Source organism: Tachysurus fulvidraco, chromosome 25, assembly GCF_022655615.1.
Source record: "Tachysurus fulvidraco isolate hzauxx_2018 chromosome 25, HZAU_PFXX_2.0, whole genome shotgun sequence".
Lineage (NCBI taxonomy): Eukaryota > Metazoa > Chordata > Actinopteri > Siluriformes > Bagridae > Tachysurus > Tachysurus fulvidraco.
The window spans coordinates 4906039-4930433 of record NC_062542.1 but is presented as its reverse complement, the minus strand read 5'-3'; the positions used below and the strand labels follow the sequence as shown (position 1 = coordinate 4930433).

Below are 24395 nucleotides of genomic sequence, written 5' to 3'. Positions count from 1 at the left end.
TCGGACTCACTGTCTCCAACCTCCCTCAGGATCTGGTTGAAGCTCTGCCGGAGGTGGGAGTTGAAGATCTCTCTGACAGGAGACTCTGCCAAATGTTCCCAGCAGACCCTCACAATACATTTGGGTCTGCCAAGTCTGTCCAACTTCCTCTCATGCCATCAGATCCAACTCACCACCAGGTGAGTGAAACAACCACTTAATTACATCTGGCTTAATTACATTCCAAACTAAAGAAATCAGTACCTGAAAACACTTTGCTCTCTTCTTATAGCAATCTCCTGCTTTGTGAGCATCAATCATTTTTATTTTTAGATTGCTAGACAACTGCTTAGAGGAACACACAGCTGCTGATTGTTGGGACAAGGTTAGAGGAGGCTGGGTATTTATAAAGCTTGGAAATTTGCATGACATTGAACAAGCCATAACAGACAAATTAAGGTCTGATAGCTTGGTCAAAGAGCTTAAGTCTCCTGGTCTGAGAGCTTAAGTCTCCTGGGGTTCCCATTCTTTTTCACTCTAAAATTGTAGTAAACAAACAATACACTAATATTGCTTAAAATATTGCAAAAGAGTGTTTCATATTTAACTTTATGTCTTTATTTAACGTTCAAATAAACAGAAATTTTGACCGGGGTGCCCAAACTTTCGCATGCCACTGTACAGTATCTGTGGAAAAGCAAATCAAACAACAGCAAATCTGTTTAATCCATTTAACTTGCTATCTTGTATTTTTTTTACTACGTAAAATAAGCAATAATAATATAATCACCAAACACACAAACACAAGTCCAAATGTCAAAGCTGTCAAAAACGTCTCTTACAGAAACTAATCTGTAGTGCAGCAGAATAGTGTAGAAGTAATGCAGTGCATCTGAACATGAAATCTAATTTGAATACCCTAAATTCATCATAATTTTTGGGTGCTATTCTTTCCTATGTGATTAAGTCAGCTTTTTAGGCTTCCTAACGAAAATATTTAGAACAATGTGCAAACTATGAACCGCCATCCGATTGGATGTCGGCTGAATTCTCTCCCCTGCAATATCACCAGAGGAAACACAAAGTAATTATATTAACAAAATGAACAAAACCAGGATCAGTTATTTCTGTATATTTTAATTCATTATGAAGACAAATAAAAATACAACAGACAACTGACAACGTCTCACTGGCTCAGACAGTCAAACAGAACAGACAGAACCTCTCGTGTTTTCTAACAAAACACCCGAATGTGTGGAGAGATAAGAAAAGCCTCAGCTGCTGTGAACGAGTGTGATGAAAAGAAAAAGGGAGCAGAGGGAGATGGCACCCGTTAACACCGCTTTCACCAACAGAGCCGTCCAACTGCCCAGGAGGAACAAGTGAACAAACAACCTATAAGGACAGGGAAAGAAATGTATATATTACCACATGAGATTATCCATCGGATTATTCAAAAGTTGTACATGCATACAGAAGGACCTATGACTATTAAAGGTATTCTCTCCGTTGTTTGAGAAATGCTTCATAAAACTGAGTCGGAACGACAAACAAAACAAAACTAACGTGGAACCAATGAGCAGAAAGGGGCGGGGCTTGTCAATATGGGCGGAGAGAGTGTTCAGTGCGCATGTGTGACATTAGCAGAAAGCGGTTTTAACATTGACATGGAGGATAAAAACAAAAGAAAGCGAAGAAAGGCTCACGTTAAGGCAAGAAGTAGGACGTGTTAATATAGGATCAGCTTTCCAGCACTGGAGAGAACTGAAGGAGCAGGAAGTTGGACACATATTCACAGGTTGGAGTTTCCCGTGTCAATAACGGCTGAGCTAAACGCTGTTACTACACAAATAACACCTCTTTTCTATCGTAGTAATGTAGAGAGGCAGCTACAACCGTGTTTTGTGTAGTAACTGCATTTATCTCAGGAGTTATTGACTCGGGAAATTCAACTTTACTTAAGACGCCGAGGCGCTTTTTTCCTTCTCGATAGGTGAGTAACGTTGGTTTTGCTTTGTTACACAGAACTAATATATGCCTTTGTCCTTTACATGATTATGCTTGTGTGTCATTTTTGCTTGTCTGTTTATCTGCAATCGTATTGTTCTTCCCTTCAGCTATGATAAAGACACATTTCTTTCCATTAGTTGCCTGGGTTATGTATGTATGTGTGGGCGGAGCTATCGATACAGGGGTGGGACCCATCTGGGTTAGGGGCGTGTTCGTTTTGGTGATTTCAAATGTCAACATTGGCTTTCAAACAACGGAGACCCCATCTTTAATTGCTATTAGTTACACCTGAGAAAGTGACAGGACAGAGTTTGTTTTTTTTTTGTACAACTATTCAAATTTCATGTGAAATATAAGATACTCACTCCATTAAAAATGCCTTGTACACACAGAGCCCCAGCAGCACAGTCACCGGTAAACGGAAACTTTTCGGCAGGTCGTACCGCGTGAACATCCACACCACTGCAGCCATGGCGATGTAGTGAACCTACGACAAAAATGAGAGACTGTTGTTTTAATACTTTAATATCCATAAGCCTGTGGAAGAGCAGCACAAACTAAGTATGGTTTTAGGTTCTTAAAGGAACATTATATATTACAATATATTTGTATATATAATATATAATTATATATTATATATATTATTATATTATATTATATATATAATATATAATTACATATATTACACATTACCAAACACAATGGATCACCCAAGAAAGCCTTTGACTTCACATTAATAAGATAAAATGTAAATCTAATGTAAATGTACATCCTCATACCAAACTGATGTTGGAATCGAAGCTCATTTGGATGTATTTCCAATCGAACTCGATCCCTCGAGCTCCGACCCATAAAGGAATACACCTGTTGAAGTACATTAACATTAGCATTTTACTATTCTTTAAATTAATATTCTAGACATATTAAATCTTAAAACAATGTGAAATATATTTAAGATTACATAACTTAAAAATAAGCTACTAAAATATTTTAAGCACACTAACAGTAAAAAACACCCACAGTAAAACAAAGGTTTTTTTTATTTGAAATATCTCCCGGTTAAAATAAATTATTGACTCATCCGTTAACAGAAAATCGACTTCTTTCACTTAAAGCTGTTTACTGTTTCTCAGTATGATTAAAAGAAATCTTTACTTTCTTCATACTGCATTCCAAATCAGATCACTTCCTCTATAATCCAGCTATTTGTTTAGAATCAAAGAAATTGATTAAACCCATGAATATGAAGTCTAACTGATGGGAAAAGAAGATCCTGTAGGGTATTAACACATGCCAGCATGCTACTTGTTGCATGTTTGCTAAGATTTCAGAGGTTTAAGCATACAGCTGTTAGTTAGCTTTAGCTGTTTACTCATGTTTCTTGTTTTCATGTGCAAAGATTTTTTTGTGTGTTTGTGACTCCTGTGCTTTCCCGTTCTTTATTCAAGCAGATAAGATAAGATAAGATGTTCCTTTATTTGTCCCACAATGGGGAAATTTCTCTGTAACAGCAGCAAAAAATATGTAAATGAATAAAGACATAATATAATATACAGTATATACAAAAACAAAAATGTATAAAAAGAGTAGTGGTTACACTGAAGGCATATTGTACATAGGTAATATTGCACATTTTTAAAAATTTCTGTTATTGCACATGTTTAAAATGCTTTCTTATTGTTTATTATTGCAGTGAAACAGTAATAACAGTGTGTAATTACGGTGGTTCACTGGGAGCAGCTTTGATTGTAAAGTCTTATAGCAGCAGGGAGAATGGAGTTTATACTTTTGCACTTGAGTAAAGAATTGTAAGCCGTAATCTTAACCAGACTCGAGTGACTTCTTGTACTATGGTAATGTATTTTGTCTACCATCTACCATCATCGTGTATGTGTTGTACCTTGACATAACAAGTTCAGCTGTGGCCCAGCCCATAGCAGCCACCATTATTTTGTACTCTTAAACTCGACGTGTCACGCGAGTGTAAACTCGACGTGTCACGCGAGTGTAAACTCGACGTGTCACGCGAGTGTAAACTCGACGTGTCACGCGAGTGTAAACTCGACGTGTCACGCGAGTGTAAACTCGACGTGTCACGCGAGTGTAAACTCGACGTGTCACGCGAGTGTAAACTCGACGTGTCACGCGAGTGTAAACTCGACGTGTCACGCGAGTGTAAACTCGGGATGTGGTAGCTCAGTGGTTAAGGTGTTGGGCTACTGATCAGAAGGTCTTTTGCACTTGAGTAAAGAATTTTAAGCCGTAATCTGAACGTTACCAGACTCGAGTGACTTCTTGTACTATGGTAATGTATTTTGTCTACCATCTACCATCATCGTGTATGTGTTGTACCTTGACATAACAAGTTCAGCTGTGGCCCAGCCCATAGCAGCCACCATTATTTTGTACTCTCCTTTCCCAGCGTTTCTGGACATGACGAGATGAAGCCCTAACAGATCTGCCATGTCCACTGTGGCCTTCATAAATTCCTGCAGGTCAGGACATAAAACAGTAAATAAATCAAAAGCTTGTGAGACCTCATTAATAAACACTGAAATATCTGATCGTATTTAAGTCCACATTTCTCTCATTTTTTTGCTATCTATTATTAACAGTAGATTCCAGTTGTCTGCTAAAAAGAAAACTCCAAATCCATGTCACATCCACAATGCAGAAGAAAATGCTATATGGGTATAGTGACGTATGCTCACCTTGTTCTGGCTAAAAGGCACTTTGCAAGTTAATATGACCCAAAATTATCAGAATCAGTTTTACTTTCGAAGTAGCCGGTTTTGTGTTATGAATCTACATGATCAGTTCTTAACTGAAACCATTCCACTGGCTGTTGTAACAAGTCACTTACCCCGACAAAGTCATACACACCAGCACCGCCTTCCCAGGTGGGAAAAAATGTAGCGAGGAAAAGCATCTGTAGGCCAGAAAAGAAAATGGTGTAAAGTATAATCTTGTTGTTTAAGGTGCAAATACATTTATAATGTTGATAAGATCCAAGATTCTTTCTCACTTTGCATAGTTGTACAAAGAGGTAAGTGGCCCCTGCTTGGACACATCTCCAGAATGCGTTATATTCTGATCTGAAACCAATTTTTGAGCAAATTATTATAAATTTAAGAACAAATCTTTTTTTTTCTGTAAAATTGTAACAAGACAATATTAATGATTTTGCTACTAAATGTTTGTAAGTTTATCACACATAATGAATCACACACACAACTTTTCATCAACTCACTCTTTCAGCTTATAACAACGGGATGCAGTTGAGGTCGTGTGTTTACATACGTCTTGTAAGATGTTAATAATTAAAAAAAGAAACAGGGATCATAAAATTGCATCGTTTTTGATTACGTACTGCCCTGATTAAACCTGAGCTTAATATGCTTAATGCTGTGTGTTACCTTGATGATCAAAGACTATTTTTGTTTTAGGGTAATCCATTATTTGTAAATTAGTCCATTATTTGTCATAAGCTGTTAAACTGCCTGCTGATTTTAAGAAAAAAACCTTAAGTATTGCAGCATCTTCTTTTAAACAGAAGGACCCTGTGTTTGAAGATGATGACTGAAGGACTTTTGTAAACAGTTACAAAGGTGTAAACATTAAGCGAGTGTAAACTTGACGTGTCACGCGAATGTAAACTTGTGGTATGTGGTAGCTCAGTGGTTAAGGTGTTGGGCTACTGATCGGAAGGTCTTTTGCACTTGAGTAAAGAATTTTAAGCCGTAATCTGAACGTTACCAGACTCGAGTGACTTCTTGTACTATGGTAATGTATTTTGTCTACCATCTACCATCATGGGTTCGAACCCCAGGTCCACCAAACTGCCACTGCACCCTGAGCAAGGCCCTTAACCCTCAGTTGTAAGTCACTCTGGATAAGGGTGTCTGCTAAATGCCATAAATGTAAATGTAAACTTGACGTGTCACGTGAGTGTAAAATTGTGAACAGGATGATCAGTGTAAATTGTTAATACTTTATCTTCTGGGAAACCTGTATATATCATGTAAAAAACCAAAAAACAAGATAAAAGCAATGGACGTATCATTGATTCTCTCCTACTACAAGATAATGTAACGTTAACACTAGGTGACACTTTGAAAGCTCCTTGGGAAGATTATTGGAAGCTCCTATAAGAGGATTAAGACACTGCAGCACCACAGCTAGTCATTTCACCCTGAGCCAACATCTAAACAAACACAAAACACTCAGACATTTTTACAGAATAGAGAACACACACTTACAATCCACTGCATTTGTAGGTTATGAAGTAAGGAAAATACGCCAGGGCAAAACAATTCCCAAAATGAAAAAGCGTCATTGTTTTAAGAAGAAACTATAAAATAAACACCCTTTAGACCTGTCAACAGAGAGAGAGAGACAAAAATAAAACAACATGAGTCGTCATTATGAGCAATGTTTTTTCATTTTTATTTCACAATAACGTCTTTAATTTAACAAAGACAAAAGGTAAATACGTAAGTTCACGTTGTGTTGTTAGCTTAAACAGCTACAACCATGGCCGAGTCCAAATAAGGTCACTTACAGACTATATAGGGCCCTAGATAGGGATCAAATGCTGATGTTTATACCCCAAGTAGTTCACTTATTAAGGGGAAATGGGGGACATTTGGAACACAGCCCACACACATACGCTAGAGGTCTTACAAGCTACACGGATAAAAGCTAAAGGCTCACACGGTATATCAAAATGACACCTTTTCTCGCGACATACATGTCCTTAAAAAAACTAAAATGTATGTTTATTAAAAATATCAAACATTTAAATGTCATTACATTTAATACTTTACCGAATAAACGTTGATGTTTCTTAATGAAACGTCTTGTTCTTGACACGGGTTCAGCACCGAAAAGATTCCGGCCTTCAACAACCTAGCACAAAAAACGTTCCGTTAGTTTCCCCTAGTTTGTAATACTAATGCAATTGCTTAAACAATTTCTTATATATTTTAGGAAATATATTAGTCCTTAGGAAATATTGCTTATTTTTACGCATTTTAATACATTTTGTTTTTTTTTGTTTTTTTTTACTTAATTATAACTGGCATTTTCTGTAGATTCATGCAGAAACACAAATTTACAGCAATTACACAGACTGATGTCTCCTAGATTTGATATTCATTTTAGCTGATATCATTTCAGCCCAAAACCTGTACACATGCGTCACAGATGTAACTTGAAATAGGATAATTGTCAAATCTTTCGTCCCTTTCCAACAAAATTGCAGGTCAGAATGTTGAGGCAGTGGTGGGCATGTTCTCAAAACAGAGTGGTGGAAGCTGTGTAAAGGTGTGGGAAATGTTTTCTTTACACACTTTGAGCTTGTTAACATCATTCAGTTATCGCTTTAAATATTACTGCAGACTATTTGCACACCTTCATGTCCATAATTTGTTCATCATCTAATGCCAACCATGGCACACAGCAAAAGTACTCTCAAACTTCACACTGAGTTCAATAGTTTCATTATTTTCATTAGTTTTATTACTTAGTAATGAATTAGCAATTATTTTATTAACAAATGAAAAAGGTAAGATGTTTGTAAATAGTATAGTACTTAGTGAATTATCTACTAGCAAGGTTTACATGCTGTTTTGCACACTGTTTTGCACACCTGCTGTCTTACATTTCAGTCTTTTGCTGTTTTGCACAATACTTTACAATATCTCATGTAACAGCTGCTATAATACTAATGTGTTCATTCCAGTATTTCTGTCTTTTCTGTCTTTTGTCCTGCACTGTCTTCTTTTCTTTTGTCTGCACTGTCTTTCTGTCTTTTTTGTCTTTTTATTCTGCACTGTCTTCTTTTCTTTTGTCCTGCACTGTCTTTCTGTCTTCTTTTCTTTTGTCCTGCACTGTCTTTCTTTTTTTGTCTTTTGTCCTGCACTGTCTTTTCTGTCTTTTGTCCTGCCATGTCTTTCTGTGTTTTCTGTCTTTTTTGTTTTACTAATTTCGGTCTTTTGTCACGCAGAAAAACTTTTTGACTATTTATCGTATATTTAATATGCCACAGCGCCCAAAATGTATCTGTCCGCACCGCTGTCTCTATGGATCCGGGCAGGTATCAAGTGCGTCTACCCTGGAGTTCTTAGTTGAGCCTGACACTTATCAGCCAATCAACAATAGCCAATCAGAAAATAGCACTATTGTATATGGGTAAGATTTAACGCAATAACCAATGAAAAAAAGCATATCCTGGAATTGTTCACCATCCTATTCGTTCACCCACAGAGAAAACCACTGGAGCATCACTTTGTGCAAGTCATGATCTCCTGTTTTAATGTTACAACAAATTCACAGCTTGTTTGGCACAATGACATTTTGACGGCTGTTAGAGAAAGTTTCCCAGATAATCAGCATCAGTTTTTCATGAGTGTCTGTAACTTAGCCAACAGTTTTACAGCCTGTTCTCTGACAACACCTGCTCAGAACAAGTAGTCTAGGCCAGTGGTTCTCAAATTGGGGGCCCTGAGATGATGCCAGGGGGCCCCGGCTTTATGACATTTTATAAAATAATGAATTTATCATAAATTCTGTGTAATTAAATCTAGGAAAAATAAGGCTACTAACCACCAGCACTACACTGTATAATTTAATATGTAATATTAATTTAAATATTAAGTTTTGGAATGTTTTATGTCATGGGGGGAACTATTTAAAATATGCCACTGTTACCTGTCTTCAAAACTTGGGAGCCCTGCTAGGACTAACTTACTAAGTCCTTATCTTTGTCTTCGTTTTATGTAGCTCATGTCTTATGGTCCTGGAGAGACGTTGTCTCATTTCACTGTGTTCTACAACAGCTATATACGAATGACTATCTATTTCCATGAGGGTAAACACGTGACTTTTTGAGTCACAATCTGGCAACCAAGGTAAAAAGGAAGCCGGGGGCAACCAACAAGGAGACGCAAAAAAAAAAAAAAAAAAAAAAAAACACACCGATATTTAAACCTTTTCACTGCAGTAATAACGAAAGTAAATGGCTGGACAATGAAGCTTTTGGAGATCCTACAATAAACTGTAAGATACCACATTATGTTACATACGTAGAATAATCTTTAAGTGAAATAATCATTCGTTTTGATCCGTTTTCTCTCTGTACATAAATTTACCCACAGAATAACAAACAGTCGGCATCATGTCATCCAGCAGCCTCGTGTGTGCTTTTTTATATTGATGTTAAATATGTAAAGGTTGGTTAAAGGTATAAAGGAAACAGAAATCACATTGACTCGTTCTATAATGAATTCAGGTGTTCAAATTATACGTAAAGTATCAGAATCAGAATCAGAAAGTTCTTTATTGCCAAGTATCTTTTCACATACGAGGAATTTGTTCTAGTACAGGAGCTCCACAGTGTAAACAGAATGGCATTGATAGGCCAAGGATTTCCGTATATCCACTTAAAAAGCGTGAGGATACGTAACAATATCGTTTTGTGACAGAACTTTCATTCATAAATTCACCCCGCACTGTGATGCGAACACAGACTTTGGTTGCGATTGCGAATCATTTCGTGTCATAACGTTTTTGGACCATTGGGGCTTCCGTGGCCTGTGATCTCATCTGGCGTCACCTACCAAGGAGGAAAATTAGTTGCGTGGCGGTGTTTTTTGGCGCAAATGTGAAATTAACTAACGAATGTAAAAGAAGATATGAAACAAAAGCAGACTTAAACTGCACTCTTTGTGTGTTTTCCGAAGCTTGCGCCTAAAGCTACAGCAGCTTCGGGTGACATTTCATCCACAGCCCGAGTACAAATGTATTTGGAAAGCTTTGTAAACTACCAGTTCATTCTGTTCCAGTGTTGGTGATAAAACTGAACAAATGTTTATTGTTCACTCTTAAATGTACATTGAAAATTGACAGCTGATAAAACCTGTGCTCCAGGTCCCATATTCATATAACATTTAAGGATAAATGTAGCTCTTAAAGATATAGTTCACCCAAAAATGAAAATTGTGTCATTTTTCAAAATATCATGTTTTGTGTTAAACAGAAGAAAGAAACTCGTACAGTTTTGGAACAAATTGAGGGTGAAGAAATAACATAATTTTCATTTTTGGGTGAACTATACCTTTAAGAGGTACATTTAGCCTTAAATGTTATATGAATATGGGACCTGGGGCACAGGTTTTATCAGCTGACTGTCTTTTGTTGCTTATAATAAATTTGAATGTTGATAACACATAAGCAGTCTTTAATAATGCTCTAAATTACATGTAGATGCATATTTTATGCATTAGTGAGTGTGGTGGTGCCTATGGGTTGTCGCTCTAGGATGGATGCGTATGAGGCTGGGGGTGGGGGGGGGGTGTCACAGTATACTCACTACAAAAATCTAGACTACACCACTGGGAAGAAACTGTTCCTATGTCTGGTCGTGTTGGTGCTCAGGGCTCTGTAGCGTCGACCAGATGGCAACAGTTTGAACCCCATCGTCTGTGATTCTCTTGATGTACACATTCACCTGTAGTACCAGTATCTGTTGGTGTACCTGTACCTGTTGGTGTTCCTGTTGGTGTACCTGTACCTGTTGGTGTACCTTTACCTGTTGGTGTTCCTGTTGGTGTACCTGTACCTGTTGGTGTTCCTGTTGGTGTACCTGTACCTGTTGGTGTTCCTGTTGGTGTACCTGTACCTGTTGGTGTTCCTGTTGGTGTACCTGTACCTGTTGGTGTTCCTGTTGGTGTACCTGTACCTGTTGGTGTACCTTTACCTGTTGGTGTTCCTGTTGGTGTACCTGTACCTGTTGGTGTTCCTGTTGGTGTACCTGTACCTGTTGGTGTTCCTGTTGGTGTACCTGTACCTGTTGGTGTACCTGTACCTGCTGGTGTACCTGTTGGTGAACCTGTTCCTGTTGGTGTTCCTGTTGTCTCTTTTTTAATATATTGTATTTAAGGTGAGAATAATAAGGGGAAGACAAAGCAAAAATGAAACACTTTTAAAATATATATAAAGTAAAATAGGATAGTGTCAGGAATGACTGGGACTATTCCCTACCTGGACACTAGGGGGACATTCTTGCACACCTGTTCCTTTCACCCTTGTTTCAATCATTGTTCAATCATTGTCATTTATACCTGTTGTCTTGTGTCAGTTTTTTGCTGAGTCCTTGTCTCTTGTTTGTTGTATTATTGTTCCTTTTCCTGTGTTCTGTTGTTTCTGTTCCTAATGTTTCAAGCCCTTTGTTATTTTTTCCCTTAATAAACCCCTTTTATGTTATCCTTGCATATGGGTCTTTTTATCTCTGAACGGATCAAGGGTGGATTTATAATATAAATATAAAATATAATAACATAAAATGAAATAGAATAAGATAAAAAAAATTTTGATGTGTTATTTGATTTCTTGATCGAATTGAATGATTCGTCTTACATGTACATTAGATCATGAAAAGGCAAAATTTTAACCAAAGAGGGGAAAAGGAAGATGGATTTGCAAAGCAGCCCAGAAGACTTTCATCTGAAGTTGCAGTTAAGATGGTGAGAACTTTGCTTTTACATTCCCCAGTCTATGATTAGAGGTTCTAAACCAAAAAGCCTGGTAATTAATTCTTTATTGCATAGTATGGATAAAAAGGGATGGGGTTACTCCAGTTGCAGGTATCTGTAAGCTCATGTACACGGAGAAAGGTAGTTAGTGCTTTCTTTAGAATGCATTTAACTGTTCTGTTTAAATGAGTTAGTTGCACTAGCTTGCTTTATGTGACTCTTTTTGAGATTTTAACCTGCTCAGCAGTAGCTAGTGTCTGGGAAATGACAATTAACCAAATATGAAGATCTTCAGGCCAGGTAGCATTATTTGGACATGACTAATTGGCAAAAGCGTATTTGTTCTAAGATAATTCTTGGATTTTGTTTTTGGTTAACTAGGCAGAAAGACCAGGCTCTCCTTCTCCCAGCTGTCTATCACTGAAGAGCAATGCATCCATGGATTGTGCCTATGTCTTCAGCCAGGGAGAAACGAGCAGGGGAAAACGGTCTAAAATTCAAAAATCTCTGTTGAATAAAATAGAAATTGTAATAAAATATTGAAATTCTTTGACTTTGATCAAAAATAGTAATAGCGATACAATATAATACATTATATCTTGTATTCTGTTTTATTTATTTTTTTAAGAATTGTAGAGTTTTATCTCAACAGAACAATGTAAAGAGTGATACAGATAGGCAACGACCTTTACTGGTAACCATGCATGTAAAGGCATGTATATTATGGCACTTCATGCTTAGTTGGATAATGGTGATCAGAGGACAATGGCTACATCAGTTAGAGTTGCCAGGAAGCATTGCAACATACACAAAACTTTGAACCTTGAGGTGAATGGGCTACAAAACTAGACAGCTGTAAAGAAAAATTATTGATGTTATTCCAATCTTCCAGTCAACTGTCCAGTTTTGGTCAGTCTTGATTTGTCATGTTTTTTTTTTTATATACATTTTGTATAAGGGTCTGATACCATGTAGTGCACAAAATATGCTGAAATAGAAAATCAGAGGAAAATATTTTATACGTCTGAAAATGTCACCTGTTTGTTATTATAAAGCAAAATGATGTTTTAGTTAATATGGTCTTTCTGTATGTTCCATTCTCTTAGAGTTGAGATGGTGAGTCCAAACCCATCATCAGCTAGTTATATCGCTATGAAAAGTGACAATTCAGTGGAGTTCAACCAAGATGAAAAGGCAAGTTTGGAAAAAAGTATTTAATGAAGCATTGATTGCAACAATTGATTGTTATTTTTATATTTTAATTATTGGGGTCACTGTGTGAATAATATAGGAAATAATGTTTCCACACCTAGAAGTTCAGGTAGTGATTAATGCAGGAAGTGCCAGCATGTTATTAAATACATTATTAGTCTGTAATCTGTGCTTATTGTTGATCATTTTTTAGGCACAAAGACCAGCTTCTCCGGCTCCCAGCTGTCTATCAATGAAGAGCAATGCATCCATGGATTGTGCCTATGTCTTCAGCCAAGGAGACAAGAGCAGTAGAAAACGGTCTGCAAATACACATCTGTCCATCTGCATTTTTTTTTTAAATCAGAAAACAAATTCTAAAAGGTTTTTACAGTTAGTTGATTAGGTCTCAGTTTGTTCTGTATACTTAGGATTGAGACTGAGAGACCCTGCTCATCGTCAGCTAACTATGTCTCGGGGGAGAGTGGCAGAACAGTGGAAATCAACTGGGATGAAAAAGTAAGTAGGAAAACTTTTATTTCTCACTCAAAATAACAGTCAATAAGAGCAAGTTACACACCACCCAAGCTGACCAGGCACTGGGGTGGAAATTTCTCATCTAAAGATGTTTATAAGGTCTTGTCCTTCTATGCTTTTACCTTGTATCTGTAGTGACCAGAGACTGACATTTGTTTTCTTAAGATTATGACAAGGGCAGTAGGGACCGGAGACAAGTTGTCGGGAATTAGGCATAAACAACGTCCAGTAAATCTTCTAGTAGGCCTTCTAGCAGACCTTGGCCCGGTCCAGATTAGCTTGATCAATGCAGTGATTTTACATATCTTCTTTACTTGAGTTTTGTCTATAAAACCTTGATGTAATCAACGATCAGCGCCCTTCATCTCTCATGCTATATGCAGATTATTGGGTTCTGCTGCGCAGCTGAGCACAATAAATTGTGTAACCTTTTTTTATTCTTGCCCGTGTCTACCAGTGTTATACTTTATACTTATATATCTCTACAAACACACTAAATGTAAAACCTGTATAAGCTTTCTGTGCATCTCTTGAAGTTTATGGTAAGACAGATTAGACTCCGATCTGTAAATTGTGTCACCACACCAAGGCCACAACAATAGGAGGATATTAGTGAAGGATATTGGAATCAGTTATTGGAATTGGAATTAGTGTTGAGCAATAATGTAGTGCTATTCTATCACTCCTATTTAGTGAATCATAGGGGCTTATGGACCGATTTTAGAATTTATTCATTTAATATCTTAGTGGGTGACACTTTAAATGATGCCCTTAGTCCATAGTGAACGTAAAAACAATATTTTTATGGTTTCAGTTTAAAAATAATATTGATTTCAAATAGGAGTCATTAGATTTTATTTGCTGGAGGAAAAACACTGTGTCTATGAACATTTATGGTTATATAGGTAGAAAGGCAAGACTTGCCTGGTCCTAGCTGTGTGTCAATGAAGAGCAATGCATCCATGGATTGTGCATATGTCTTCAGCCGAAAGAGACAGATCAGCAAAAAACGGTCAGCAGCTTTTATTTCTGCTGAAAAAAGCATTCCTGTTTCTTTTTTTTTTCCATTTTATACAATCTGTGTAAAAGATATAATAATGAGTTTGGATTTCTTGACAAACAAAATTGTGATTCTAGAAAGTGTTCTTGCCAAACATGGATCAGTGAAAATGATGAAAGTAAAATGTGACAATATTAACTTCAATTTTTAAAAAAAAATGATTATTAACTGATTATGACTTAAATGAGGCAGGTTAATAAGGTCTTTGTGTTCTTGTGTAATTCTTAGCGTTGAGATAAAGAGACTAGTCTCACCGTCTCTTAGCCATGTCTTTGAGGAAATCAACCAGGATGAAAAAATGAGTGGAGAAATGTTGCTAAAAAACAAATGCTACACAACAGGTGCTAAGGTAAGATAGTTTATCTAACACAAATGCTATATTCTCAAATAACGTAGGTGAGATCTGTTTTGTTTTGTTTTTTCACCTAAACCCAGTGCTCAACTTACAAAATACTCATAATCATGTAATCTTTATCCTCCTCTTTTCCTGACCTCATTACAATGAGGATCTCATTACAGTTCTCCCAAGAGCTGGACACAGTGTCTTTACTTGAACAAACACTCAACAAAGTGGACAAAAACAAGTTTATGAGTTATCTATGCCAGAATTACCCAGAATGCTTTGAGACTCCTCAGGTAATTTGTGATATCCATGAAGTATCTAAAGTTATTCTGGAGAGATTTGGCTCTGAGGTGGCTCTGAAGATAGCAATAAAGGTCTTGTTAGAGAACGGTAAGATGGATTTTTTTTTTCTGTGATTGTATTTAAACTCTTTCTATCAGAAAAATCTGTGCATTCAGGCATTTCCAGTGACAAAGGGACTAAATTTATAAATGTAATAGAGTAGATAGTGCAAATACATGCTGAAACCATACCATAACATCCAGTAAGGTGGTGATCGTACACCATACAACGTATTTGCTAGAAAATGGTCATCAACAGGGTTTTTGGAACAAGGCACTACTGCTGAATATCGATGGCGTCCGTTTTTCTGAATTGTATTTACTCCTAGTTAATTTTGCTACGGTATGAATTATTCGTAAAATTATTAGTATTATTTTCGATCACGATGGAGAAGTATGTTGATTTTGCAGCACAAAGAAATGTTTCTGTTGCTTAGGAGACTTTCCTACCATGCTATACATTATATTGGAATACTACCAATTTAGTTTGATGTCATATACCTTTTAATTTCCTAGTGGTCTGTTTTAAGGAGCGTGTATGATCATTGTTCCAGGGAGCTAGTTTTTGGTCTTTAGTTATTTTTCATCTAAGTGGAGCTACAACATTTAGGGTGTTGCAAAATATTCCATGGATAATTGTGGAAGATTATTGATAAACCTTTCTGCACTAGCAGACATAAATGTACAAAAGTGCACCTATCATGGAAAATGTATTTTCTAGATTTATTCTGAAGGTAAATTTTCAAATATAATGCAAATTCAGAGTTGGCAAAGTGTCAATAATTTAAAAACGAATTTAATTTTATTTTCAATAGAGAGAAATCTTAAGACCATTCAGGATCATCTAAAATATAAACTCCAGCGTCATCTTAAATCTAAATTTGAGCGCATAAACGAAGGAAATTCTCAGCAAGGGAATCCTATCCTTCTAAACGATATCTACACTGAGCTACTCATTACAGAAGGAGGAGATGAAGGCATTAATAAAGAACATGAGGTCAGATTGATTGAAGAAGCATGCAAGAACGGAGACACGCAGGAGACCGTGATACAATGCAACGACATCTTTAAACCTTTACATGGACAGAAAAAACGCATCCGCACCGTGTTAACAAAGGGCATTGCTGGGATCGGGAAAACAGTTTCTGTGCACAAATTCATCTTGGACTGGACAGAAGGAAAAGAGAATCAGGATATTCACTTCATTTTCCCGCTTCCTTTCCGTGATCTGAATTTAAAGAGAGATAACAAATATAGTGTGATTCAACTTCTTTCTCAGTATTTTCCAGAACTTAAAGAATTTATACCTGTTAGTTGTGAAGAACTAAAAACTCTGTTCATCTTTGACGGACTGGACGAGTGCCGACTTCCTCTTGATTTCATGAACAACGAAATGTGCTGTGACGTAACAAAAGAAATCTCTGTGGATGTGATGCTAACAAACCTCATCCGAGGAAATCTACTTCCCTCCGCACTTCTGTGGATAACCTCCCGGCCAGCAGCAGCCTGTCAGGTCCCTCCTGAGTGCACTGACCGGGTTACAGAGGTTCGAGGATTTAACGACTCAGAGAAAGTGAGATACTTCAGGAAGAGGTTCGGTGACACGAGTCTTGCTGACAAAATCGTTGCACACGTTAAGTCTTCAAGGAGCCTCCACATCATGTGCCATATACCAGTCTTCTGCTGGATATCAGCTACGGTTCTGGAAAAAATGTTGGGTAAAGCAGACATGGAAGTGCCTAAAACTCTAACTCAGATGTACACTCACTTCCTCCTGATTCAGACACATTTAAAGAACAAGAAGTACCATGGAGTGATCAAGGAAGACATGGACCTGACAGAATCGGACAAGGAGATGATTCTTAGACTGGCTAAGCTAGCGTTTCTGCAGTTGGAGAAAAGAAATCTGATTTTCTATCAAGAAGATCTAGTTGAATGTGGCATTAATGTTGCAGAAGCATCTGAGTACTCTGCAATTTGCACAGAAATCTTTAAAGAAGAGTTCGGATTGTACCGAGAGAAGGTCTTCTGCTTCGTCCACCTGAGTATTCAGGAGCATCTAGCGGCGGTGTATGTGCTGGTCGAATTTGTAAACAACAATACGAACATCCTCAGAAAAGATGCAGAGAATCAGAGAACGACAAAGATATCAGATTTACACAAGAGTGCTATAGACCGAGCGATGCAGAGTGAGAACGGACACTTTGACCTTTTCCTGCGCTTTCTTCTCGGTCTCTCAACGGATTCTAATCAGGTTCTCTTGAAAGCGCTGCTGCCAAAAAGTTGTTCTGAGAGCTTGGAAGAAACAGCTGAGTACATTAAAGAGAGGATCAGAAAAGAGTCATCAGCAGAAAGAACAATCAACTTATTTCACTGTCTGAATGAACTGAATTACAACTCATTGGTGGAAGAAATTCGTAGTTTCTTGAGCTCAGGCAGGCATTCAGAGACCGAGCTTAAACCTGACCAGTGCTCAGCTCTAGCCTATGTGCTGCTAACATCTGAAGAAGTGATTCATGAATTCGATGTAAAAATGTGCAATACATCTCTTGAGGGATATCAGAGACTGTTGCCGGTCGTCAGGATCTCAAGAAAAGCAATGTAAGTTTCCACTCAAGTTATAATAATCAAATCAAACTGTCATTGGAACATTTGAGGAGTGTGACAGTATTAGGGTCCAGTTGGTATACAGTTATCTGTAGTACAACCCATGCCGTGCAATTTACATGGCACTACAAGTAGTAATTAGCGATCTCAACATTCATGATCTCAAAAACATGTTTTGAATAAGGTACAACATTACTGTATAATGGAAGTTACAGCCCAGCAGCAAAGACCATAAACCTTCGTGTCAGGACAGCTGATTTGGTAACATGCAGGTGGAAAGTTCATTAAACCATAACAACTTGAAAGGTGTACCGTGAATATTTCACACCGTGCCTTAAGACTAATAGTAAGGGAGGTAAGAGAGAGGCCAGCAGTCACAGGACAACCAGAAACCAGAAAAAGCAGCAGTTTCACATATTAATAAGGAAATGAAATACACTACAGTCATATCTATTCCTACATCACACACAAAAATTCTTTGCTCAGAAAAGAAGCACGGAGATGCATTTTTTTATAAGCAGATGAAATCAAGTGCATACAAAAAACTTGCACATCTTAGCAAGTTATAATATTTTAAATATAGTTCAAATGACCTATTATTTTCTATCATAAGATAATAAAAAAAATTAAGACTATTAATCCTATTTCTACACATTTTTCTGTTTTGAGCTATAGATATATAGCTTCTATATAATTTTAAGCATTTATCTCTATAAAAGAAGAATGATCTGCCAATAGAATAGACTAAAAGTATACAAATAAAAAAAGTTCCATAACAATCATGAACACTAGAGCCCCTATTACACATCCTTTGTATGCTATGTGATAGTAAGTGTTCCAACAATGGTTCACACAATGTCCTACTGTAAATGCTAAATAACTATAGTACTGATGAATAAGAACAAGTCAACATATTTGCTATGTGGCTCCCATTTTGTCCCATTACCTAACAATGGATGGCACCTTGTGGATAGATTTGTGGACCCAATTTGCCATACTCAAAATCAAATGACAGTATTACAGTACTTACAGTCATTTGGACATACATGAAATAAGAAAATAGACTTAAAAATGGATTATCCATTCATAGAAAAGTTTGTTTTTATAGTTTCATTCAAAAATACATATCCATGCACCATGCACTATCATGTTAAATGTTAAAATCTTCTCAGTGTGTTATAAATTTTAACTTTTTTTTTTTTTTTCAACTCTTCTCAGCCTTGCTGGTATCAACCTCACAGATGAATCCTGTGAGACTCTGGCTTCAATCCTCCAATCAGCTAACTCACATCTGAGAGAACTGGACCTCAGTTTCAATAATCTAGGAGATTTAGGAGTAAAATTTCTCTGTAACGGCCTTTCAGATCCACACAACAAACTTGAAAAGCTAAATCTCAGCTACAACAACCTTGAACATGCAGGAGTAAAGCTGCTATGTGATTGTCTGATGAGTCCAAACTGCAAACTGCAAGCACTCGGGTTTGTCTTATAAGTAGTGCATAATAAGTCATATGTCAATTAATAGGGTTGGCAAAGAAACAATGTTGTAAAATAGCCTAAATACTTTTATTTAATGTATTAAATAAATCCTATATAAGTTAAATGAATTATAATGTCCTATTTAAACGAACCAAATATTACTATGTAGTATTTTACCATGAATTTTATTGCATGTGAACTCAATTATTTTTTTTTTTGGTTGGCAGACTGGCTGGCACCAACTTCTCAGAACAGTCTTGTGAATTAATGGCCTCGTATTTTCAGTCTGCTAACTCACACCTCAAAGAGCTGGATCTTGGCTGCAATAACATGAGAGACTCTGGAGTGAAGCTTCTGACTGCCGGGCTGATTAGTTTACAGTGTCATCTTGAGAAACTCGGGTAAACTGATTTCAGGTCTACTTTATTAATCAACTAAATTAAACTTACAATTGATTTTCTTATAGTCATATCCTGATGAAAATCATGGCATTTTTTCACCTTTTGGTGAAATTCCAATAATATAATCCAAGATTTTAACCTCTTCTGCTCAAGCTTTATATAAATTGTGAGACATATCAATTGCTATACGCATTAATATTAATGTTTATGCGTGTCTGATTTCGGTTACACTACAGCTTGGACAGATGTGATCTCACACACAATTCGTGTAAAGCATTAAAAGCTGTTTTGCAGTCATCCAACTCGTACCTTAGAGAGCTAAATCTCAGCTACAATAAATTGGGAGTCTTGGGAATCCAGCAGCTCTGTGAGGGATTAATGCATCCGGATTGCAAACTGGAAGGACTAAATCTCGGGTATGACCATGTTTGACATTTCAATCTTGTGCTTACTCAAAACCCATAATTGTATGGTTATCACAATAAATGCAACCGTTTAGTATATTAATGGACATTTTGAATTAATATACCATAGATCATGAAATTAGATGGGCAGGAAAAAAAAAAGTAGAATTTGATTCTATAACTATTCTATAGATTTTTTTTCTTCTAAGTATTGGGTTTATGTTAGGATACATTGTGTTTAGATGCAAAGTGTCTATGTGGTATGATTAAAAAAAAGTGATAACTGTACAAATTATTTATATTTATGTACTCAATTGCAGACTTGTTGATGTCGGTATTTCAATGGACGCAAGTGAAACATTGGCCTTGGCTTTAAAGTCAGCAAATCTGAGAGAGCTTGATCTAAGCAACAATTGCATAGGAGATTCAGGAGTAAAACTGATCTGTGATGGACTTATCAGTCCAAAGAGCAAACTAGAAAAACTGAGGTAAATGTTGTATGAATGGGAATAAGAGTGTTTATGTACTTTTATACTTGGCATGAACACGATGTTATTAGATTGGTGAGTCTATTATTTAGTTTTTATACATAGTTTCATCACATGTCTCCTCTGCTGTAGTCTGCGCTGGTGTAACCTCACAGACAGGTCTTGTGAGAATCTGGCTACAGTCCTGAGTACGTCAACTTGCTTGACAGATTTGGAGCTTAGAGACAATGACCTGCATGATTCAGGTGTGAAGCAGCTTTGCACTGGACTGAAGCATCCACACTGCACACTGCAGAGACTGGGGTAAGTTAAAGACAGACAGCTAAGTGATACAACACTGATAACATTCTTTGCATTCCCTGATTGCGATTTTCTGCATTTTATGAATTTCTCAGTTACTGAATTGGAATCTTAAAACTGTCATCTTGTTCCTATTGTTGTGGCTGATAAAACCTCTCAGAAAATATTGGAACAGCAAAGTCAGTTCTTGTTTTTTTGTGTTTTGTTTTGCTACATTTGTTTTTTTTAATTTATTTATTTAGTTATTTATTTATTTGGGGGGGGGGGGTTAAAGTTAAACCAACATGAACACCATAGAGGGGATAATCAAGTACTGAGCATAGCTACTGTAGTACAACAAACTGAAATGTCCTAAAAAAGAAAAAATACTGGTGCACAACTGGTGCACAAATACAGTAACAACCAGGCAAACCGGATGGCCAAGAAATACAACAGCAATTGATGTGATAAACATTGTCAAATTTGTGAAAACAAACCGAAAAAAAAACCCAACAACAATCAAGCAACCTTTACGGGTGAAATGTGAAGGTTTCACATTTCACCATTCAAAATAAGACTTTGAGAGGAGAAATATAGAGGCCATACCTCAAGATGCAACCCCCTATCAAGTAAGATCTAGATTTGAATTCACAAAAAATACCGTGATGATCCACAAAAGTAGGCTCAAGATTAGCCTCTACCAACGTAATTGAAAGGCTAAAGTGGAGAGGGGAAAAATTTGCACATCCAGTTTTTATGTCGATGATCTGATATCAAACAGGGTCTTGCTCAAAGTAAGGTGAAATTTTAGAAAAAAAGTCATTTCTTAAATAGCTTTTCTTCCTGTTCAGCATATTGATGCTCTCAAATGATCTTTAGCATGATATTTTATGAACACGTGACTGCATGTTTGTATGATTGATTACAGGAAATTATCACTGTGACAAGTACATAATCTGAATCGATATAATCAAGGTCATAATCTCAGTTAAATGTCTAAAAAGTCTAGACTTGCTGGTGGTCGAGGCAACACTGTAAAGTTCTGAATGCTTTGCTTATTTACACGAATGAAGCAAAAAAATAATAATAAACACATTGATTATTCGTTGTGTCTTTGTATCGTTTGTCTGCAGTCTTTCAGGGTGTTGTGTTACAGAGGAAGGTGGCTCTGTCCTAGCCTCAGCTTTAAGCTCAGATCAGTCACAGCTAAAAGAGCTGGACCTCAGCTACAATCACTTAGCAGAGGCAGGACTGAGACAGCTCTCTGCTATTTGTGATGATCCACTCTGCAAACTTGAAAATCTTTGGTAAGTAGAGCAAAGGCAAACCTTTCCACAGTGTTTATAGGTTCTTCAGTAAGGAAGTCAAAGACCAACTCCTGGGTCAATGCAGGTGACATTTCTTTTTTTTTTTTTTTCCATACACTGCAAACCCATCTGAAATCAATTAATCAGAACCTAGACCTTTTCATAATTAAACCTACAAGACGACATTCAGTTTAGTTGTCTTTTGAACAGCATAGACCTTGCTATCTTTACATTCTGTGAATGGCCTTAACTGCAAAATGGTTCCATCAAGTCCACATCTCTTGATGGGTTTTGTTCCTTTTACAGTTTAGACCATTGTGAGGCTTGCAGAATCAAACCAGGACTAAATAAATGTAAGTATGCAATATATTAAATATTTGATGAACAAATATTCAATCCATTTGTTACCACAACAGCTGTCTTTCAACATCTCCTGTTTCGTAACTAGTCATGCATTTCATAAGTTCTTGTTACAGCAAAATTTCCACATAAACGCATCTTCTGTCTGCCATACATAAATAATATAACACCTTGTCTTATCAGTCATTTCTATCCATTTGTTCTGGGTTACCTTTTCAACAGATGCCCGTGAGATCACCCTGGACCCAAACACCGCACACAGAACCCTGTCACTGACAGGAAACAAAGTAGTCACAAAAGCAAAAGGCGAGCAGTCACACCCAGACCATCCAGATCGGTTTGAATACTATTGTCAGGTTTTGTGCAAAGAAACCCTGATTGGTGCTCGCTGCTACTGGGAAGTCGAGTGGACTGGAGATGTAGTTTACATCGGAGTCACTTACAAAGGGATCAACAGAAAAGGTCGCGGTATAGACTGCAAACTGGCAATGAATAACAAATCTTGGATTCTGTTCTGTTCTAACGATTATGGCTATTATGTTAGTTATAACAGCAAGGAGACCGTCTTACCTTCTCCACCTAATCCGTCCAAACGAATGGGAATCTATCTAGACTGGAATGCTGGCACACTCTCTTATTTTATTATCTCGGCTGGAAGTCTATATCACATGTATACATTTCACACAACATTCACTGAACCCCTTTATCCAGCCATCAGTGTTTATAACTACAATGACACGGTCACATTGTGTGAGATAGTATAAAACAAGAGCATGCAAGTCTGCACGATAACTGATCATTATTGAACATGTGCTTTGAATTTAGTCTTGTTTAAGGGAAGAGATTCTTAGTCAGCCATCAGAGTGTTATCTCACTAGGCAAATAATGACAATAAATAACTTCTAAAGAGTCACTAAAACTTGACTATGCTTGACATACTGGCTTAGAAACCAATATAGTGACTGACACAAAGTTCTCAGAAGTTCAATTACATCTGTAGCTTAAGAGAATTATCTTAAACATTATTAAAGATTATCAAATAAAAGTGACCACTTACTCCATGGAGCATTTTAAAGCATATTAAAGTCTATATTTGTGTTTTCTGTGTATTAAGGTGTCTGTACTATTATTATTATTATTTTATTATTATTACTATTATTATTGGGCAAGTCGTGGCCTAATGGTTAGAGAGTCTAACTCGTAATCCTAAGGTTGTGGGCTCGAGTCTCGGGCCGGCCACGACTGAGGTGTCTAAGGCACCGAACCCCATCAACTGCTCCCCGGGCGCCGCAGCATAAATGGCTGCCCCCTGCTCCGGGTGTGTGTTCACGGTGTGTGTGTGTGTGTGTGTTCACCGCTCTGTGTGTGCACTTTGGATGGGTCAAATGCAGAGAATGAATTCTGAGTATGGGTCACCGTACTTAGCCGTATGTCACGTCACTTTCACGTCACTTTCATTATTATTATTATTATTAACTTTATTTATTTATTAATGCCACTTGAAGGGTGGATACAGAGTTGCTGAAGAGTTGGTCTGATCATCTGTATCTTTGTTTCATGTAAACATTTTTAATAAATGTATCATTAAATAGGGTTACTTGTGTGTGACCTTTTCTATTTTCTCTTGGTACTTTTTATGTCAATGTTTTATGAATAGAAAATTAATGTCTAAGCTAACATAATTATTAAATATATTACAGGAAGAGTGTAATAGTATTTTTGGTTCTCTGATTCGGATGCGTCGGTTCAGCTTCTTGCTCCTCCTCCGTCACGTATTAAGCTTGTCTTTCATCATGTTGTCCATTGTACTTTGAGGTTAGACAAATGTACTTTGATGAAATTTTATTGCATTTGGTTCAGAATTGTTTCCATACTTTGGCTTTGGGATTGTGTTGTTGTCTGATACAGTGTCACCAAGCTGCCATTGTTGGTGCCCTTGAGCAGGGCCGGTAACTGCTCAGATGTATAAGAGATAAATGTGCATCACTCTGGATAAGTGTTTCTGCTAAATTCCATAAATATAAATAATGTAAATGCAAAAACATCTAGAGCACATGGCTGTGCATTCTGTACTTG

At 37.0% G+C, this 24395-nt stretch overlaps 3 protein-coding genes across 11 annotated transcripts; 2 read left to right on the top strand and 1 right to left on the bottom strand.

Annotated features, from left to right (window-relative positions):
• Positions 1-1096: 1096 nt before the first annotated feature.
• Positions 1097-6946, bottom strand: tmem147 (transmembrane protein 147). Of its 3 annotated transcripts, none has more exons than XM_027171090.2 (8): positions 6816-6946; positions 6249-6364; positions 5015-5084; positions 4853-4918; positions 4342-4478; positions 2769-2853; positions 2355-2476; positions 1097-1374 (listed from the first exon to the last, which is right to left on the bottom strand). In XM_027171090.2, exons 2-8 carry the CDS (start codon positions 6323-6325, stop codon positions 1254-1256), a joined length of 678 nt encoding a protein of 225 aa, XP_027026891.1. In that variant the 5' UTR covers positions 6326-6364; positions 6816-6946; the 3' UTR covers positions 1097-1253. The 3 variants fall into 3 exon arrangements, with proteins under 3 accessions (XP_027026891.1, XP_047664886.1, XP_047664888.1); XM_047808930.1 differs by having other exon boundaries at positions 6802-6895; XM_047808932.1 differs by lacking the exon at positions 6816-6946 and adding an exon at positions 5240-5291 and having other exon boundaries at positions 6249-6341.
• A 1949-nt stretch (positions 6947-8895) lies between these two features.
• Positions 8896-23912, top strand: LOC113661625 (NACHT, LRR and PYD domains-containing protein 3-like). Of its 7 annotated transcripts, none has more exons than XM_027175987.2 (18): positions 8896-9048; positions 11418-11513; positions 11904-12010; positions 12629-12716; positions 12928-13034; positions 13145-13232; positions 14156-14262; positions 14539-14659; positions 14830-15043; positions 15810-17595; positions 18820-19080; positions 19308-19481; positions 19718-19897; positions 20206-20373; positions 20506-20676; positions 21786-21959; positions 22266-22312; positions 22542-23912. In XM_027175987.2, exons 2-18 carry the CDS (start codon positions 11421-11423, stop codon positions 23081-23083), a joined length of 4428 nt encoding a protein of 1475 aa, XP_027031788.2. In that variant the 5' UTR covers positions 8896-9048; positions 11418-11420; the 3' UTR covers positions 23084-23912. The 7 variants fall into 7 exon arrangements, with proteins under 7 accessions (XP_027031788.2, XP_047664738.1, XP_047664739.1 ...); XM_047808782.1 differs by having other exon boundaries at positions 8909-9053; XM_047808783.1 differs by lacking the exon at positions 8896-9048 and adding an exon at positions 10837-10930.
• On the top strand, positions 10446-10915 carry LOC125140203 (uncharacterized transporter BUsg_450-like). The gene is made up of 2 exons (XM_047808372.1): positions 10446-10454; positions 10505-10915. Exons 1-2 carry the CDS (start codon positions 10446-10448, stop codon positions 10913-10915), a joined length of 420 nt encoding a protein of 139 aa, XP_047664328.1.
• Positions 23913-24395: the final 483 nt, after the last annotated feature.

Coding starts and splice junctions, on each gene's coding strand:
- tmem147 (XM_027171090.2), bottom strand. CDS start 6,325: ATGACGCTTTTTCATTTTGGGAATTGTTTTGCCCTGGCGTATTTTCCT. Junction 4,919..5,014: donor TCTTTGTACAACTATGCAAA/GTGAGAAAGAAT, acceptor TCTGGCCTACAG/ATGCTTTTCCTCGCTACATT. Junction 1,375..2,354: donor TACAAGGCATTTTTAATGGA/GTGAGTATCTTA, acceptor CTGTCCTTATAG/GTTGTTTGTTCACTTGTTCC.
- LOC113661625 (XM_027175987.2), top strand. CDS start 11,421: ATGAAAAGGCAAAATTTTAACCAAAGAGGGGAAAAGGAAGATGGATTT. Junction 12,011..12,628: donor GAAACGAGCAGGGGAAAACG/GTCTAAAATTCA, acceptor CCATTCTCTTAG/AGTTGAGATGGTGAGTCCAA. Junction 20,677..21,785: donor TGCACACTGCAGAGACTGGG/GTAAGTTAAAGA, acceptor GTTTGTCTGCAG/TCTTTCAGGGTGTTGTGTTA.